General features: G+C 28.2%; 2 protein-coding genes across 2 annotated transcripts; both read right to left on the bottom strand.

Annotated features, from left to right (window-relative positions):
* Positions 1–2,302: 2,302 nt before the first annotated feature.
* LOC114378373 (xyloglucan endotransglucosylase/hydrolase protein 9-like) lies at positions 2,303–4,778 on the bottom strand. The gene is made up of 4 exons (XM_028336957.1): positions 4,437–4,778; positions 4,148–4,248; positions 3,247–3,440; positions 2,303–2,881 (listed from the first exon to the last, which is right to left on the bottom strand). Exons 1-4 carry the CDS (start codon positions 4,585–4,587, stop codon positions 2,437–2,439), a joined length of 891 nt encoding a protein of 296 aa, XP_028192758.1. The 5' UTR covers positions 4,588–4,778; the 3' UTR covers positions 2,303–2,436.
* A 5,010-nt stretch (positions 4,779–9,788) lies between these two features.
* Positions 9,789–14,652, bottom strand: LOC114379556 (probable terpene synthase 11). The gene is made up of 7 exons (XM_028338233.1): positions 14,416–14,652; positions 12,781–13,045; positions 12,021–12,393; positions 10,915–11,133; positions 10,698–10,836; positions 10,353–10,604; positions 9,789–10,144 (listed from the first exon to the last, which is right to left on the bottom strand). Exons 1-7 carry the CDS (start codon positions 14,590–14,592, stop codon positions 9,821–9,823), a joined length of 1,749 nt encoding a protein of 582 aa, XP_028194034.1. The 5' UTR covers positions 14,593–14,652; the 3' UTR covers positions 9,789–9,820.
* Positions 14,653–21,356: the final 6,704 nt, after the last annotated feature.

The raw sequence follows: 21,356 nt of genomic DNA, 5'->3' as shown, positions 1-21,356 counted from the left end.
GATACGAGTGCATTGTGAATTTTTTATTTCCTTGAGCTTCATTCAACTCTTATTCGGGTTCGACTTTGTCTCAAGCTTTAACAATAGTGTCCTCATGGGATTTGGGGTTAAGTGGGTCGAATGAATAAGTGCATATTTTATTTACAGTTTAAATTAGCATGGTGTGTGTTTCAATGTAATTCAACAAATAAAAATAAAAGTAAAGTAAAAGCAATAATTTTAATTCTTTTACAAAAAAAATATCTTTGTCTTAAACATACTTTTTTTACATAATTTTCAAACATATACTCAATTGTCACACCTAATTATTTTTCAACTTTTAATTTATGTTATGTATTTTATTGTTATCTAAAGCTTGGATTTGTGTCAGACATAACTTGATCAATATAATAATAATAATAATAATAATAATAATAATAATAATAATAATTTATATCTATTAATAAAAAATATTCACATTTCTTGTACATATTTATTATTTTTAATTTATCATTTAATTACTTTTAAAAATCACCCCACGATTATAAATAGTTATTGTACGATAATTTTTTAATATAACAGTTATTTAAAATCAGTTTAAGTAAAATAATAATAATAATAATTAAGGCATGGAATACCTATTTTTCAACTTTAACTTGATCAATCTCTCAGTAGAAGAATTTTTAACTGTGGCAATTTTGACTTTGATGTGGTCTCAATTTTATATATATATATATATATATATATATATATATATATATATATATATATATATATATATATATTAAGGCTCTATTTTATATATGTGAAGCGACTTTTTGTAAATATATTTGGACTAAATGTCTTGGGGTCTTTAGTTTTGGGAAGTCCACTTCAACTATAAAAGCTAACATGTTCTCTCAAAACCTAATATATTTCTCATTCGTCTCTTGTTTTTCGCTCTCTTTAGTGATTGTGTCATCACAATTGCCAACGGGAGAAGAATAGAGGATCGTCGTTTTCATCACTTTATTTTGATAAATGCATAATCAATGTAAGGGGAAATGAGACATTTTTTTTCTTGCATGATAATTTCTATTTTTAATTGTTAATTTAGGCATTTTGTTTGTGAATTTGTACTAGTCCCCTTTTGATACTATTTAGGGATTTTAATAAATTGTTTCAACTACACATTTGAATTTTTGTGACAATCTGTGCTTCCGAGAATTTTACGAATTGCAATGATGGTGAATTGTGAAATTTCGAGTCTATATATATGCAACTAATTGAATTTGGTCTTCTACACATTATACAATTGTTTTTCCTTCGAATTATGAACTTCTTGTGCCTTGCTTTTCATCCCATTGGCTTTTACTTATTTAATTGAATTGTTACGGAATTGTGTACCTTGTCCCCTTCACGTTAATCATATAGATAGACAGAGAAATATGACCCTTGCCTTAATTATATGATAGGAAATCAAAACTCCACCCGTTTAGTTTTTTTTTTTTAAAAAAATCTAACTCGATTAGTTTATTTAATGTTCATGTCATAGAGAATAGTTTCAAAACTTCAAGTACTTCACTACTCTAATTTTGATCTAAATTATTGAATTTATTATGCAGTAATTTTTGGTTGAATTCTAGTGTATTGTAGTATATATAAATATTGGATTAGATTGTGATTTGATTCGAATTACAATGTTCAAATTCTTGTGACTGAACTTCTCGTGCTTGAATTTCGTGTAGTTTGCATTTTAATATAATTAGTGTATATGCATATATGTTTTCGATAAAATCCTAATTTGTAGTATAAATTTATTTAGTGATACGGCTGCACAATTCATTTTAGATTATAATTTTATATATGATATATATTTTAGATTATAATTTTATATATGATATATATTTACTTAAGTGTACTTTAGGAAATTCTTACATTTAAAAATATGTATTCATATTATTATAATTTTTCATATATTTAGAAGCTTTGAAGTAAAGTATATTTTATTATTTTTATTATTATACATATAAATAAATATATAATTATATGATGTATTGTTTTTTATTCCTAATTGATGCGTATGATTTTGTAGTGTTATTATGAGATGATTTCGAAAGTTATTGTTATGTTGGAATTATTATACATAAGTTGATTAAATATCTCCTTGGAAGAATCTTCGGGCTGGAAACCAACATTACTCCCTAAGATCTAGGGTCTTCAAAATTTAAATCTTGGGTCCCACACTGCCTGGATTATTCATCTTCTCTATAATCTATAATTACCAAACAATATCTTAACAAATCTGACTAGTTCTCACTTGGTCAAAATTTTAGAAATAAAGGAACATGAAGAGCCATGTTAATAGAAAAAAAATTGGATGGCATTGATGACTAAACAAGGAAATAAAAGAATTCACATAAGGCGGCTAAGGGCAGATATGTTAGAACGTGAAACATGAAGAACATGTTATGTTAATTAATGGTAGTTGGTTTCTCTTGAATGGTGAGGGTGATGAACACACTCAGCAGGTACAACGGGGAACCTAGCAGTGTCGGCGCAATAATCATACAGCATATGGTTAGCCCTAACCCACATAAGCTGGTGGCTCTGGTGCAAGTTCAGTTCAGACAACGTTGGTTGGTCCCACCAGTACTTGTTGTCCTCGCTGCTGCTACATTTCTTAGCGCTATCTGCTGACGTCACCGGCACGGGGCACTCGCACGCGTCAATTTGGAAGTCCTTGTAGGTAGCAACGAAGGGTGCGTGGCTCCAATCTGTCTTCACACGACCACCCTGCGTTGCCCAATCGTCTGCGTTCCAGATGGAACTGTACACGCCCATGGCTTGGTCCTTCGGGAAGGGAATGCCCTTGTGTTCCAGATTCGTGTGCACCCTTATTGGCGTCTCATCCACTAGGAAACTGTACATTGAGATAGATATACTTTCAATGTTAGAATTTTTAACTTGATTGTATTCAAAATATAACATTTAATAACATAAGGATGACTTAATGATATAAAAATTATGTGTATGTAAGATTCCTTTTCCTCTTGGGTTTTACCATGAGTTTGTGTTTTTATAATTGAATGGGGGACACGATGAGGCTCAACTGACAAAAGCATGCAGTATCGGGTTTTATTGACAGCTTTTCGGGCTATGTAAAAGAGTCCAGGTTCAACTAACATTACTTTTACTTAGTACACGAGTAATTACTAATATAATTACTTAACTAGTTATTTAATGTTTAGGATAATGACCGTGTTTAATTAATTAAGTGGGACTTACACAACTTGGCGCTGGTTCCAGAAGATGGAGTAGGTGTGGAAGTCCTTGGTGGGGTCGAACCAGAGGTTGAGTCTCTGCTCCCTGTTGCCAACGCCATTCACATACACGTTGGTTTGGACTGAGTAAGGTTCACCTGTGGTGTTGCCCAGAAACTCGAAATCAAATTCGTTGTGAGTTGGGCCGTCTGATGACATCTGCATCACATAAAATGAAAATGATCATCAATGTCTTTCTTGTCAATGTAAGATGTCATCAATTATTGGTCTAAGCATGTCACGGTCACGGTCCCTTGTAAAGGTCATTAAGGTCAATATAAAGTGGAATAAAGAGAATTTATATGATTATTAGGTTGATCTATGTCAAAATGAAGGGATCCATTGTAGTCATAAACATGTAAGTACTTCTAAAGTTTCTTATCTATTAAATAAATAAATATGTTATACAATTTTAAGATACTATATATATTTACGGTTGGATTTAACATTTATTTTATAAAATACGGAGTAAAATGAGAATATAATAATAGGATAGTAGTAGTATAAAGTTACGCTAAAAATATTAGATCGTGACTCAAATGTGGAGATAGGGACAGAGACAATAAATGCAAGAATCAATTGGATGTATGCACATTCACGGGTTGAAATGAAGTAGGTAGCTGACACTAATGGCTCTGGTAATAGTCAATTCATCGATTGTAATAGGTCATGACTCTCTCTAGGGTTGTCTGCACTTGAGAAACGCTCAATACATTGAGTTGAATATGTAAAATATTAAATTAAATAGGGGACTCGTAAATTATGTTCATTGATAACTATGCACTATAGTTAGTTGCTAAAACAACAAAAGAGCATCATGAACAAATTTGTTCTGAAAAAAAAAAAAGATAAAAGAATTCACTTACATAGAAAGCAGTGACAGTTCCAGCAGAGTCACCCTCCACAAGCTTGAGCAGGATGGTCACTTTTCCAAACATATATTTGCTCTTAGATCCAAATCCAGCACCTGCAATGTCCCAAAAAGGTCACATGTTTAGCTTAAAATAACACACAAATGATTTGTTGCAATGGTATTAAATGGACCGTTAAGAACCAGATCTAACAAAAAAAAATGTTATCTAAAATTAGATAATGGTCTGTTAACAATAACATTACTAAACAGGTCTTCAAAGAAACCAGAAAATGGTTAATTACCAGAATAGTTATCAAGTTTGAGTTTGAGGAGTTCTCCTTCATGGATGAAATGGTCCATAGCCCAACTGGGCTGGAAGAGTTCATCAAACTTGGCAGAGGCAGCCAACCCCACCAACAAAAGTCCCACAAACACTCCCAACACCTTGGACATTGGAAACAATATAGTTGCTAAAAGTCCACAAAGAAGAGAGAAAATAACAAAAATAGAGACAAATTTCTAAGCAACTCTGAGCTGATCAGAGTGAAGTGAAGCTTCTACAATTCTACTACCCAATGCCTTTCTCTGTGAGGGCTCACAAAAGAGGCCTGTGGGCTTTAGGTGTTATTTATAGCCCCGTTCATTCGCTCCACGTAGAGAAGGAGTGTGCCACATCGGGGTTTCAAATTCCAAGGAATGAACGAACAAAAAAACATAGATTGATATGAGATTAAAAAAATATAGCCGTTAAGATGGCAGTGATAGCTGGCCAAAGCTGTTCACAGAAAGTGGGTACCACAAGAATGATGCAGATCTAAGCCAATAAAGTCTCGCCACGTGGAGAAAGCCAGCTGGGGATCTTAATTGAACAGTTGTCACCTGTATGAACATAACAATCTCGTGCTTTTCCTTTGTACCCGTTGGGTCCCCCCTATCCCTTCAAACATGGAGGGGTTCTAGCCTTTTTTTTTTTTATCATACACCAAAAACAAGTTTTTTTTTTAATCATAAATTTGAACTTAAATAGCTGTAAAAATTATTTTAACAAGTTATATCAATAAACTTGTTAAAATAATATTTTTTTTAACTTTAACTTGATTAATTTTTCAGAATCAATGAGTCAATATAAAATTTTCTATTAAATATATATTTTTTTTAATTTCGCAAGTTGTACTGAAATTTTTAACTCAAATGTTACATGCACATTTATAAACTGCATTGCAAAATATTTTAGATATGTAAAAAATATTTAATAATTCATTTAACAGAATGGTAGAAACACTTTCTTACAAAATATTTTCAACATATTTTTATTATTAAAAATAAATATAATATTATTTACAATTTATTTTATGTAAAAGTATATTACATAATAATATATTAATAACATTCCTTGATTCATTAGTGCTTTTAAAAATGGAGTGGGATATCTACTTTTGTTTGTCCGTTTTTGCCTTTGCTGACAGCATTTCCAGCTGGACAGTGGAAAGCACAATTATACAAAGGGACCAATTCATCTTTTCTTATATTCACTCATCAATTCCCTCTTCGGGTTAAATGGTACTATATTTTATGTATTGAGATCGGTGCATTGTGTTTATTGGGAATCTACATTATGCTCAATATGTTGAGGTGAGAATATGCATTTGAAAAAGTTGTTTTTATATAAGGATAAAAAAGGATTTAAATATTTTTTATAAATATAATATTTTCTTCATATATAAAATTACATAAATATTTAAATAAATGCTAACAACACAGTGTTAATACATTTTTTAACTCTCTTATTATTTAAAATTTATTAAAAATCATAAATTTAAATATCTCATTTTTCATTTAACGAGTTTATATTATGATATTGTAATTTTTAATAAATTTTAACTAATAGAATAAATGTCAAAATAGTTGTGTTAAAGAATACATTATTATCACTTCTCAAATATTTTTAATAAAAACATCTGAAAGAATATTTTAAAATTTGTTAGTACACCAAAATGCATTCCTTTAAATTTCACAATTATTTAATAAGTAGCATATTGCCTAGAGTAGGTAAAAAAAAAAAAGGATAATGCCTCTAGAATTTGATGAAAGTGAACATGTATTTTTTAGGGTAACTCTTACCACTGGAATTGGAAGGACCATTCTTATGTATAAAAATTAAGGTATCATGTTGATCTCGTTTGGTAAGGGAAGAGTAATAGCTCCTTCAATCCCTTGAAGACGACCAAAGATTTGAAATGTTAAAGAAGATGATATTAAAACATAACACCTTTAACAATATATGTTTCCTTCGATAAGGGAAGATTGTTTGCCAATTACAAGGGAATGTTCCTTGATATCATTCTTTTTTATAAACGCTCCTTGAGATTGTGAGTCCAAATTTGTCAAATGAGTAAAAAAAGAAAGGATAATTAAAGGAATAATATATCTTATTCTAAATTGTTGTGTTTTGTTAGAATTATGAACTGTAATGTCATGATTGATGAGCTTAAATACTATGTGCATATATGCTTTATATGATTTTTTGTGACCCTAGGACATTTATGGGACCTTTCGTTTGATTGGTTTATTCTAACTGTTTTAGACACAAAGAAAAGGTATAGAAGACTTTGGAAACACATTCATAATCTATATTGCTTGTCTTTATAATTTTTGTTGAGACCTTTATTTTACGGGATTTGTTTACCTCCCGCGTTAGGATGTTTTTCCTGGACGTTCAGAATAAAGGAAGAATTTTTGTACCCAGTAATCAAGATTTCTGAAAATTATCATTCTTAGTTATGACTAAAATGTACTTGGTTGGTCAAAATTATTTTCAGAAATATTTATATAAGTTTTCTAAAATCAAAGAATAAATAATATTTTTTTTCAAAAAAACTTTAATTATTTTATCATATTAAATAATTTAATAAAAGAGTATTGTGATACTTTATTGTAGTAATTTCTTTTACTCAGGAAAATTAAATCTTCACCTCCTTATAAGAAATATTTTGTAGCAAATATGACTGAAAAATATTCCGGAAAAATATTATTTTTTGGAAATGTTATTCTTTAAAAAGTAAATCAAATATGAGAAATAATTTTTTTCACCTTCAGCTTCACGAAAAACTAAAAATAATTTAAGACCTGTATTTCATTTAAATTTTTGAAAGACATTTTGGATACATTTAGAATAACATTTATGTTTGGGTTATAAAAATTTATGAAATATTATTTTATATTTAATATGTTCCGCGTTTATATGAAACTAAGCACGAACTAAAAAAAATTCATTATAAAATTATGAATGAAATTAAATAAAAAAATAGATTAACAAAATTTTCTAATTCTTAATAAATTCTAATTTATAATAAAAAGTGTATTTAAAAGCCTAAAAAGGTATGTTAGCTAAATTTAGTTTGTGCATATGTCTCTGGCTTTAGCTCTCGTATACCATAACTATTTGTTATGTTCTAGTCATATAAACTCGTGTCTAATGCACTTGTCGAAGTGAAATTAGTGCTTTGGCTATTAGGATTTATGAGTATAAAAACAATAGGAAGGAAACAGTAACCCTATGTTAGGTAGGAAGCAAACAAAATGAGAGAAGAAAGAAAATTTTAAAATTTTGTATCATGAAATTAACTTGTTTTAAAAAACAAATTTCTTCAACCAAACAAAGAAAAAAAAATATTGTCTTAGTGTATTTTCTTTCCTTTCACTCCCTCCAAACCACTTTAAAGGATTGAACAAAAAAGGCACCAGCAAAGAACACCGTACCAAAACAAACCACGGCAATTTTTTTTTTGTTTCCATCTTTTTGTTTGGGCCAAGCTCCAACTCCCCACTCTCAGCCTAATGAAGGGACTTGCTATATCCACTTTAGTCTGTACTTACCCACTCTCCTTTTCAATTTGTCTTCCAAAAACGTCATCTTTAAAAAAAAATACATTCCCTTGTTGATAATTTTGAAAAATCAGCCATGAATTTTAAGGTTCAAACTTGCTATGAATTTTAGCATTCTAAAGATGTCAAAGGTTCTAATTCTAAAATCTCATGTGTAGACATAAAATAGAATCAAATAATTTAAAAAACGCTAATAGAAGTGCTAAACAAACATAATTGGAATGGTTTCTTGAATAATGTTAGATGCAATACACCAGACTTGCTCACTACCTGCGAGCCAACTCTGAATATATGTATAATAAAGAACCAAATTCACCCTAATGATAGCACAATGTAGGAGTTACAAGATTAGAAGCATCTAGTGTTGCGGTGGATGTTTCATCATTACTTCTCTCTCCAATTACCTAAGACTTCTCTTCAAAATCCGAGTCCCACATTCAATATCCGAAGGTCTCCAATGTGTTGTTTGGGTGCAAAAATTAAGGGTTGCATGAGGTTTTCTTCGGGGGTGGTGATTTTCTCAAAACTATCTATAGGGGAGTGTATTTTTAAAATAAGATATTTTTAGAAAACAAATTAAAAAGGAGAATGAATATAACAAAGAAGAGAAGTGGATATAGCAACTGCCCTAAAGAATCGAGAACGAAGGCCCCTAAAGTTTGTTCACCATCCTTATTTCCTTTGTTTACTGAGGCCTTTTCTTCCTATATCGTGTAAATTTTTCCTATATTTAACACTTTTATTTTTTTTTCAAAATTATTCCTTCTAACAAATAAATAGATTTGCAATCCATATCCCTTAAATTTTTTAAGAAAGTATTTTTAATATTTTTTAATAAATTTAATTATATTTTTTTATAATTATTACATTAAGTAGGTTTCTGTTTTTGATCTTATTATAATTAATTTTAATTTAATAATATTATATATATATATATATATATAAATTTTAAATAAAAATTATAGATTTAATAAAAATTTATATATGTAAAAAAGTAATTATTAGATCAAAATTATTTGTCACAAAATTTATTATGTAAATTTTCTGTGAATTAAATATATATTATAAATTTTAGTGCTATATATAATAATATTAATTATTTTATAACAAAATTAATATATTAGTTCAGTTGATTAGAATATTGTGTTAGTAATGTAAACGTTACAAAGTTGAGTCCTACATGAACCATTAATTCATAAAATATATTTTTAAAGAAAATTAAAAAAAAAATCTGACAGTGTTGGAGGTGTAATGGGCCTGTGCATAGATCAAGGGAGTTGGCCCGAACCAATTGGTCCCAGTAAATTTTTACTTGAACCAAATTTAATATATTGGCAAGTAATAAAAAAAAAACTAACTAAAAACCTGGTTAGATTAATCTCTAAATTAACGCTATGCAACTCTTTATTTTATTTTTTAAGGTAAATCTTTATTTTATTTCATACTCTTATCATTGTAAAGGATTATGTGTCAAAAACAATGTTCATTCACACAAAATAAAATTGTAGCAATAATCACGTTCATAATTGAATTATAGTGCAAATATTATTTACACTATTAATGCTTGGACTATTCTTTCAGTATTAGCATGATTATGTGGGTATCAAATCCTTGTTAACAAAAATAATTACTAGATAATTGGTTTATAATTTCTAAAAAAAATTATAAAATGAATGTGTACTCTTCTATATATAAATTCAATTGTTTAACTAGTCTATTATTTTTTTATAAGCATATGTTATGGTGAATCGAGGAAGACAACCCATCACTAAAGAAAAAATTATAAATTTATAAATTTGAATCAAATAACATGATTGATATCACTTTCATCTTGATAGTTGATAGAGGGTGTTAATAGCAATGCTTGCACATGATCATCAACCGTAAGCATGCTTTGATAATCTCCATGTTGATAAATAACTTGAGAAGTTCTAGCCATGTTGAGAGAAGCCCTCATAACGGACAAAGGAAGAGTGGTTGTGATCATGGTAAGACCATTTAGCTCAGGCCATAAATTCTTTATGAGTTTTCTTATATGCCTCCTGGCAACATTTTCATCTGAAATATTATTTTCTGTCATGAGACATTGTATGCTACAAGCATTATCACCTCTCTCTTGCTCATCCTGAAAGTGAAACATCAACAACTTCTCATCCTAATGTCGGTTTTCTTGTAATTAATATTTCAGTAATCGAATTAACTTTTTTAGCTAAATTGTAATAAGGATGCTTAGGAACTATAGTACCTATGTTATCAAGTAAATTAGATGTGAATCAATTACCAACTTGAGAAAATAGATGTGTATGTAAATGTATCAATATAAAGTGAGATACCCTTGAGGTTCCTAAGTCGTCCCAAAGCCTAAGAATTTCCCCAGAGCAAGAAAAAAGCCTTGGATATGGTGGATTCATCATGGAAATGGTTTCTTTTGAGAAGTCATCCCCAATGAGAAAAGATGCATGCACCAAGGCCAGGTATGATCCTGAAGAAATCACCCCATTATCCAAATATTGTTGAAAAGTTGGCACATATTTGTTGTTGAACCATTTGGCTTCTTTAAGATAAGCTTCAATTAAGTCTATCCACTGCACCAATTAAGCAACAGTCTCTCGTTAATCTTTTACTCTTCACCATGGTTCCATAATTGTTTTAATTTAAAAGGATAGCGATATTCTTACTGTTCTTTTCAAACAAGCAACTACAGTTTGGCCGTGGTCTTTCTGAATTTTGTATGCAATTTCATGGGTGGTGTTGTACAATGCCATATAACATATTTTCATATATTCAGGTAGTTGCTCCATCACATCAAGATCCCACCTGTAAATATCACTAGTATCAAATTTAATTTTTAATTTGGCTACTTGAGTTTAATTCAAAGAAATTCCAGATAAAAACCTTTTGATTGCCTTAGTAAAAAGAATAAGTTCATCTAATGTTCCATAAGTGTCAAACATATCATCCAAAACTTGTAAAATGCATATGGCTTTTGCAAGTTCAATGCGGCAATTTGAATAACGTGGTTCTGGAAAAATCCCCAACACCCATAGGAAGCATTCTCTTGGTCCATCTCTTCCAAAACCAAGTCTTTCAATAAGTCCCAACTCTTTCCACCACCTAATCAAAACAAAGAAACAATCTTATGTTCCAGATTTAAAGCATTTTCATATAACAATAAATTGAAAATAGTAAGGATAAAATTGGGAAAAGAATTTGCAAAATTAAGGGCATGTTTGATTTCCTTCTCATTTTTTAGTTTTAAAAACTATTTTCTAAAAACAATTCAACATTAATCAACAATCAATTTCTGATCTAAAATCTATTATGTTACAAAAATTATTTTCAAAATAAATGATTTAAAACTCAAAAATTAAAATTAATTGGGAGTTTTTTTTCCTCATTTTCTTATGTTATTTTGTAGTCATAGCTCTAGTTTGTGGGTCATTAGATGTGGTGCTACATGTAATGAGACATGGACTATATATGTCGATTTTGCATAAAATTATTTATAAATTCAAAAATTAAAAATAATTTTTGAGAATAGAAATCAAACAAATCAAGCAGTACTAGCTGACAAGATATTTGAATGTAGATGAGACATATACTTTCTCTAATCTTATATATATATATATATATATAAGAAAAAAAATTCGTTTCTTGATCTCAAATATAGTAAATTTTCAATTAATTTTATCTTATTTAAAATTAATTATTATTTCTAAAATACTTTTTATTAGTTTTAATAACTTTTTTAATTTCTGATAATAAGTTTTATTGAAGAATAAGTTAAAAAATGATTTTTTTAATTGAAATTGATGCAATTAAATACAATTAACTATTTTTTAATTAGCCTAAAATATTTATTTCCTTATATTTACGAGAGGATCGGAGGAAGGATCATTGTATATTCTTCTAATGTCTATCTTAATTTCCATTTTAACTTAAACCAACCACACCCTTGGTCCAACTATTTGTTATTACGATTCTGTTGAAAACAAAATTACCTCGAGATCTCTGCTAATTCTTTTTGGTGCATCGATTGAATCATGTCATAGTCTAGCCTTGCCAATTCTAGAAGAGCGGGTATTTGGTTGCTTGCTTGGCTATATTCTACCATGAAGTTTTTGGCTTCCAACCGACCCATTCTTAGGTGCCTTGGAAGCTTCAAGGCTTCGACGACTATACTTCCTACTTTAGGGCTTAGGTCTGAGAGTGACTGACACAAATGAGCCCTTGAGTAATCCATTGCTTGTTGTAGTACTTCTTCGCCTTTTGCACCTAAATATGATGCCTCGTACAAACTTAACATGCCCCAAATGTCTCTAGTGACAGATTCCTTGAAGTTTCCACTTTGATCCAAAAATTTGTTGAAAACATCTATAATCAATCGACAATACATAATCAAATTAGCATATTTGGGTAACAACATCAGCATTTAGGTAGATAGTTACCAATATAAAGGCTAAATGAAAATGTAATCCATGAAGAGAGGATTGTGAACATTTTTTTTATAATACATCTTTAATATTCAAACAACATAATTCAAGGAAGGTAAAAAAATGAATAGAATTGAATTCTCTCATGTTTAAATAAGCACAAACAACTTAAACAAGTTTACTATATAAATGCAACGCAAATAATGGTGAATCATGCTATAATTAATTTTGTATGTAATTTTCTTATTCTCTTGTAGCATTAGGGAGAAGAGAATAAGAGACAATCAAAATTCAATATAATGTCCATTTAAATGGCTAATAAGTGTACCGGAACATGTAGGCCAACCATAATGCCTCAGCAAGCGAAATTGAAGAGATGTGGCAAAAAGGTCTTCCGCAGCGTTCCAATCCCCTATCCTTCCAAGTTGTAAGTTGATTTCTTTTTCAAAATGGTGCTCAATTCCTAACCTTTGGATGGTGTCAATTATCTCCAATGTTCTCAATGAATCACTTGAGTTTAACAATGCCTCTTGGCTTTTTCTTTTAACTTGATCGAAATCTTTCATCCCAGGATAATAAGTTTGACTAGGCACCTGCTACCACCAACACGAGGAAATCAAACCAAGGGAAAATTGTGAAAATTATCAAAGTGTATTCCTAAAACACCTTAAAACAAGCAAATTTATTCTCCCACTTTTAATTTGTTTTTTTTTTCATGGAGACGCGAATTCCCCTTTTGATGGATTTTGCAACACTTCACACAAAAATCATTAGTACAATATTGATATATATATATCGTTCATACAAATAAAAAGGGAGGAAAAACATTAAAAACAATGTAACCCTTAAGGTTGAAATCAATAAATTAAAAGTTATCATCATATATGTATGTCGAAGGTGGTTTTGGTTGAAATTTGTTGGATTAGAGCCACGGCCATCATCAATAAATTAATTAAAGTATTTTTATGGGCATATCTCCACATGACATGTTTGGTGATTATTAACTCCAAATCCCGCATTACTGGTGTTTTGTCTTTACACGTTTCAAGCGTTTTCTAAGAAAAGGAAAGGATGAACCACATTTTAACTCGACATTCCCTATTGCAATGACTTTGAGTTTTCAAGGGGCAGTAACAGGCTTGGAAATTGATAGCGTATTTAGTTTCACATTTACTTTGTCTTCAACGTGAATCTACAGTACGTGCTGCATGTGTTTTCTTTATTTAGAAAGAGACGGGTTTTTTTCCTTCTTTATTTGCTACACTCTTCTTTTCATCTCAAAAAAAAAAAAAAAAACTCTTTTCTTTTAATTTCCCGTGCCTTTTTAAAAATATTTATCTATCCTAAATTATTTATGTTTTTAATAATACATGTATTTAGTATAAGAAATAAATACACTATGAAGTATTCAATTAATAATTTATAAAATAAAAGATATTTTAATCAAATGAAATTCTTTAATTTTATCGTGTAAATTGATAAAATCAATTATTTTTTTAGTAGAGATCAGAATTATTTGTTATGCGAGATAATCTTACTCAAGTTGCCTAAGATCAATCACAATTTAAAAATTATATAAAAAATGACAGCATATCTACGTCATCTATAACAATAACAATATTGTCAATTAATACATTCCTTTAGTCTTCACATTTTGTCAAAATTATTTTATCCATTATTTACTTTCAAAAATTACCCACTACTTCCTTACACTTTCTCTCATATGATTGCCAATAAAAAAAAATTCCTTTTAATTCCTTAAGAATAAGGCTACTGGTTGGTTAGCAAGGTCATCCTCTAAAAAAAAGGAGACTGGTTAGCTAGATCATTTTCTATTTAACTTTTATTCTTTTTACCTCTTTCTTAAAATAAATTGAGACTAGAACTAATGTTGCCACACAACTAAGTTTTGAAGATCTTCATGCTTTAGAAGGAGAAAGCATTGTAAAAATAGTAATAGTACCTTCTCACTGAAAGCAACGGACTTGATGGATAATTTATTTGGCACCATCCCTGGTTTTGATGTTTGCAACGACAAGTTCCATGGTTGATACATAGATGGCCTTGAATTGTGAGTAGCAAGTGAGATTGTAAACGATGAAACTCTAAGTTCTGTAATTGCCATTACATTTGAAGACATATTGACGCGTCAACTATGGGTATATGATTGCACTAAAAGACTAGTTGGCACCATAGAATGGCTTTCGTTGCGCTTTTATAAAAGAAGAGATACGTTCAGCTCCTCTCCACACTATTGCAACTTGCCAAAGAGTCGTTTTTCGTTTAAAATTAATAAAATTATATCATTATCAATTTTGACAAATAAAACTCATTTGTAAAATATAATTTCAATTAGAAAATTTTACAAATATTATTAGTTACAATATACATCTTTAGATTAAAAAGTTGAGAGGACTCAAAAGTATTTTTACTTCCAAAGCAACAAGTTTTTTCTTCTCATTTTATGCATTGGAAAACACAATTTTATATTCAAATTCATAAATATACTTTTGTAACTTCTTTAAACCAAAGATACCTATAGTCATTAAAACAATGTTACAACCATTCACTAGCTACTTTAAATTTAATATTTCATTTTATGTTTCGTTGATTATTTTATTTTATATTTTTGTTGAAGTACAAGTAATTTTCTTTTTTTTTCTTTTTAATTAAAGATTGTTCTGTTCAAACTAAATAAGATTGGCATGAGTGACAAAAAATTTCTTAAAAATATTTAATGAAATAGTATGCTCAAGATTTGAATTTAAAGTTAATAGTGTGTTAAACTTAAGAAACTGGTTCCATAAATTAAAAAAAAAAACTTAAGAAACTCATACTAATTTATTGTGTGTAATGATGATACTGAAATTAGAATTTAAGATCGACCGCATGCATACAAACTATTTAAATCCTTCACCCCTTGATGACCCATCTAATATTCTAATAAATTAAAACTCGTACTAGGTTGTTTATAATTTTACATGTTCGTGATCTTATAGAACTTTTTTTTTATTCCATACCAACTAAACGTGACTCTGTTTGACCAATGACGCTGGTTACTAAAATAGTTATGCTTTGAAAGTTTTTAATAATACGTAAATAAATTTATTTAAGGCTATTTTGTTTACAGTTGTAGCATGCTGTATAATAGCAAACACGTGCTACAGGTTTTACTCAATTGTAGAAAAGTGGTCCAAGAAGACAGACCGCAGCCCTAATAGTGAAAGGCGTGCTGCACGTGGCCTGTACTTCCTTACCTTTACTTCATAGATAGAATCTGACGTAATTCACATATTCAAACCTAATTAAACTTTTCAATTGTTTCATTCTTTATTAAGGTTGTGATGGTATTAAAAATAATAAAATAAAAATGTATTGTTTGTTTAAATTAATATAAATTAAAAAAAAAATAAGAGGTTGGACAGGTTCACAGATTCGATTCAATCCGCTTATATCCCTAGTTTTTTTTTATACTTATTTACTCAAATTACTTGCTTATATTTATGTTATAAATGTAAAGCTTTCTTTTATTTATAATTTTAAATTGTAATTGAATAAAAAATAGTTATGCAATGCATGAATACTTGCTATTGTTATCTAATACTATTTAAGTTTAATAAATGTGTATTTTCAGCATAATATTTTTACATCACTAACTAATAAAAAACTATATTTATATAATCATTAATTATGTCATTTAATTTATGTAAATTAGTTAATTGGATTTTAGAAGAAATATTAAATCTAACAGTTTGTTTTTTATTTTGAGATCATCTAACAGTTTGTTTAGAAGTATTTAAAGATACTTAATGTGAAAACTTTCCCGTAACCACCAGACCATATTTGCATAACACCCAATAATTGTGACAATCATTAATCATTCAAAACATATTGATAGAAATTTGATTTTCTAGTCATACTTATTAAGAAGATTTTATTAAAAGATGTAAAATTTTCTTTGATAATCTTTATATCTTAAGAATTAGTCTTATGAGGATTTTTAATTATGAGAATACTTTATCTCTAAAAAAAAGTAATACTATAAAAATTAGTACATTATCATTATAAAAAATAGTGCTTAAGAAATTTACATAAAACAGAGAAATAAAAGTTGCAGCCCAGGTACGTTAACAAACTACCACCTATGTGGGAAACAAATACTTTTGATGTCATTTGATTGACGCACAATAATTATGTCTATTATTATGAATGTGAATTCTCTCGTATTGATATACTTTTTGAATTTTATTGACTAAAGAAATACGACTTTGTGTTATAATTAGCTCAGCACCAATTAAGGATGTTCAAGAAATATTAAGAATTTTTGTTATATATCTCCTTAGAGAAATTAGTTTGGTTCATTTAAGGTTCTTGTAAAATTTGTATTTTAAATAGGTTAGGTAAGTTTGATTCATGAAATAAATAATTTTATTTTAAGATTCGTAATCAGTTTGGTTCATGAAATTAATGGACTTTTTTGTAAGATTAAAGTAAATGGACCAGTTGACGAACTTAAATATTAACTTAAAAAATATATTTTGTATAAAGTGAAAAATGTATAAAATTAAAAGAAAAAAATTGATTTTATTTTTTAAAATAAAATCTATCACATTAAAATATATCAATATGTTTAATATAACAAAATGATAATAACAACCTGAATTAAAAATTATAATTTTAACATAATAAATTAATAAACCTTATAAATTGGACTTAGGCATGTTGAAGGAATAGTTTGTAAATTCACAAATAAAGCCCATTCCGGACCCGTGAATTAATAGTTAGGTAGAATTTGGCTTAAATCAATTAATATGTTGCACACTTGCACATGTTTAGACCAATTTCTCAATTAGAATTAAGTATTGACTTGTCCTCGGCTGTGAATGCAATTGTTCCATTGAAATAAATGCATATTTTATAATAGACAATACTAACAAAGAAAAAATTACCTTTATTTTAAATATTATTTGAAAGCTCAGTAAAAAAATTTATTTGAAAGTTTATAATTTTAAAAAAAAACTCTGAAGTAAAATATATTATGTACATATTTAGACTAGTCTAATTTAGGCCCCAAAGATTTTTCTTTTTAAATATTTTTTATAACAGAGTTTTTAAATTTTCAAAAAGTTGTTTAATAATTAATTACTTAATTGATAAATGTTTCGAACAAGGACGTGGGTTTTGGTATATTGATTAGATCCTCAACTACTTCAAATTATTTTGAGGGTGATAATCAAAGGCCAGCGATTGAGTGATTGTGGTAGACACGTACAAGCAGGACAGAACTAGTAATTTTGGTTAGGGGGACAAAAATTTAACACTTTTATTAAGAATGATTAGTAGTAATTAAACATTAGCTATTTTATATGCATTAATTTATCTATCAAATTAAAAAAGATTTAAAACCAAAAATACATATCTAATATGTCATTAATCCAATAAACAACAGATTCGAACTTGGATGAAAAAAAATCAATTAAGACCGGAGACTCCAAAAATATATAATTAAAAAATGACGTAAACATGAAATGATTATAGTTAAAATTAGTATGAGCAATTAAGTAATTAGAGCAATTAAAGTAATTAAACATATACTTTTCGATCTAAAGTATAAAAGCTATTGTCATAAATAAAATTTATAAAATGAAATAAAAGTAAAAGAAGAATATTGGTGCATTTTCAAACTGATGAACTATATTGGCTTTGAGGATAAAAATATTATAATATTAGAAAGAAGATAAGGATAAGAAGAAAGAAAATGATGCAATACTTGAGGATACTTAGTTTCAAATTTACTCTGTTTCGGTCGGATGTGCGGGTTGTTCACTGTTCGTTCTGCGTTGGTTTTAAAAATAATATTGAGGGTTTTGTAACTTATTGATCTATTGCAGTTATGTTCAATGTATGGTTCCCTTATATAATCCTAGGCCCATAGATAGCGTTACTGGGTGATCGTTTTTGCCCCGCATCCAAAAGATCACCCTGTAACCCAATAACACTATTTATGGGTCTAGGATTATATAATACTGGACCTATTTGGCTAAGCTTCTTTAGAAGTATTTTTAAAAAAAAATAAGAAGAAAAAAGATGAGATGAACTTTTTCATAAGCAAAAATAAATTCTCCATGAGTTAATTTTTAGAAGCTCACCAATATAACTTTTTTAAAAGATGAGATGACATCTACAAATTAACTAATGAAAAACTTATTTTAACTAATGGAGAATCTCATTTCATTTTTTTCTTCTTATTTTCTTCTTCTAGAAATACTTTTAGAAAAGCTTACATCCAAACAGGTCCTAGGTTAGATACACTGTAGGTGGAAACATGGCCATATGAATATATTATAATTATGTCATTGGGTTATGGAGAGAGAGAAATTTAATTAATCTGTCTTTGAATTTTGAACAATTATTCAAGACGTTGGGTGTGATTTAAACTATAAAACCAGTTCAAACCGCGATTATGATGTTTGCACTCGGTCCGTCCATGTTTAGAATAGATGGGGAAATGGGCATGTTCACGATATTTCCTTGTCCATCAAACTGAAAAAGGTTACATACTTTTCTTCAGTGAATAGTGTTCCAACTGATGTCTGATTGTTTTTACACTCTTATCTGTTGCACCGCTAGTTTTATTTAACTGAAGTTCACCTCTCGGATCCATATATTAAAAAATTCCTGCATGCCCTTTCTTTGGTTTGCTAATTGCCATTAACACTGCATTACCATATATGGAAAGAAAACACATTTCCCATCATTGAATTCGTTTCATTGGTATCCAACTACCCATGTACACTTGCACCATTTCATTTACAAACACACTGAACTGCTAGTATCGGGCGTGATTATCTCAAAAGTCAGTGATCATGGGCCATGATCAACTATAAGTTGGTGGCATTAGCTTTGGTTAGGTTAGGTGCACCACAAGATTCTGTATGTACCGTGATGGTCACCGACTAATAGAACAAGTGAACTGAATTATAAAAATCCAGGTGTGAATAAATTATTTTTATGAAGTTACGTATTAAGCATAAAATATTTTATTAATGCAATGCTTGATGTTGACATAATTTCATTAATTTGTGAACTTAAGAGCCAAGATAAACAAAAGAGGAAAAGCGCAATTTCTTATTTAGGTTAGCCTAAAGTTAAGCTTAGCATGACTCTCCTGCGTTTCCAACAGTTGTTCATTGTTTGGTATTCAACAAGGAAAAAAGAATTAATGGTTTTTGGTAAACAGAGAAATAACTTTAGCTTCAACTTAATGGTTTTCTATCATTTTAAATAGGTGATTTTTTTAAATCAACATATTTAGTTATAATTTTGATTCTTCTATTTTATTAAAGTGAAAAATAAAAAAAAAAGACTTTATAGAAGTTGAACTCATAACCTTTTATTTAAAAAATAAAGACATAAATCATTAAGAAACTTATTTTATTTATTTAATTTTACAAATATTATTTTATATATATCATTAGTCAAGAATTATTAATTTTTTAAATTATAAAAATTTATAAATTAAAATAAAATATTTAATATTTAACTTTACATGTATTTATTTTTATTTTAAACTTTATTTTAATATAAATTATTATATTTAATTTTTTTTCTTATTTTATTATAATTTTAAAATATATATAAATGATATAAAACAAAATTAAAAATATTTCTGTCAAATATTTTTTTAAAGTTATAAACTTTTATCAATTTTTAAAATTAACAACTTTTGAATAATAATACATATAAAATAATATTTATAAAATAATAGAAGTATCTTAACTATTTATTATTTTATCTTTTAATAAAAAAAATCATGATTTCAATTTGAAACGAGAGTTTTTCTTATGATATGGAAAGAAAAAGTACCTCAAGAAACAAAAAGTTACAATTGGAGAGTAACCGATAGAGGTTTCATACCATTTTTTGGATTTCTCTTGCATAGCACTCGGTGCTCTTCTATTTGTATTTGTTGGATCCATGGTACAACTTTTTTGCTTTACTACTGAAAAAATGTAATTTAGCAACGAAGTTAGCGATTGAAAAGTGGTCGCTACTAGGACCAAAATAGTGATTGAATAGTTTCTGTATCTCATTATGACTGAATTTATGACCAAATTTTTAAAATTAAAATAAAAAGTTAGGTCACTATATATCTAGAGATACAAAAATATCATAGCCATCGACTTAGGCACCGAAATATACTTGAAGATAGCCACCAAATACGATTTAGTCACTATAAGATTAAATAATGTTTGAGATTAGCGACCGAATTAGTTATTGAAATTATTTTTTCTAAAAAATTAAAAAACTTAATTTTTAATTTATAATAAATCATAAAAATACATGATATACTTTAAAAAAATTTATACTGGAAAATTATTGAAATTAATATATTAGTAATATTTTTAAATTTACAAACCAATATTTACAATATTTTATAAATAATACATATATAATTTTTAATTATACTATGATAAATTTTAATAAAATTAACAAACCAATATTTACATTATTTGATTAAGATAAATAAATCATGCTTATCATCAATATTTTAATGTTTGTTTTGTGCAAAATAATTGTTTGTTTTATATAATTATTTAAGTTATAATAAATAAATACCCTTTATATATTATGAAAATATGTCATAATCAAATTTTGTAAAATTAAGTATTCTAAAATGTATGACATAAGTGTATTACTAATGATTCATCAAGGTTCAATATGGTATAAGTGAAATTTATGCATTGATGAAGACCAAATTTGATTTTAGTATACTATGTGCACTAAGTAGGTCCAATAAGATATTCAAACTATAGGATTAATATAAGTTTTTTGTGATAATAGTTCAAAATTCAAATTTTACTCTTTTTAATTTATCCTATTTTTATAATCTTATATATTATC

This window comes from Glycine soja, chromosome 12, assembly GCF_004193775.1.
Source record: "Glycine soja cultivar W05 chromosome 12, ASM419377v2, whole genome shotgun sequence".
NCBI classification, from domain to species: Eukaryota; Viridiplantae; Streptophyta; class Magnoliopsida; order Fabales; family Fabaceae; genus Glycine; species Glycine soja.
This window is presented reverse-complemented; position numbering and strand designations above follow the sequence as displayed.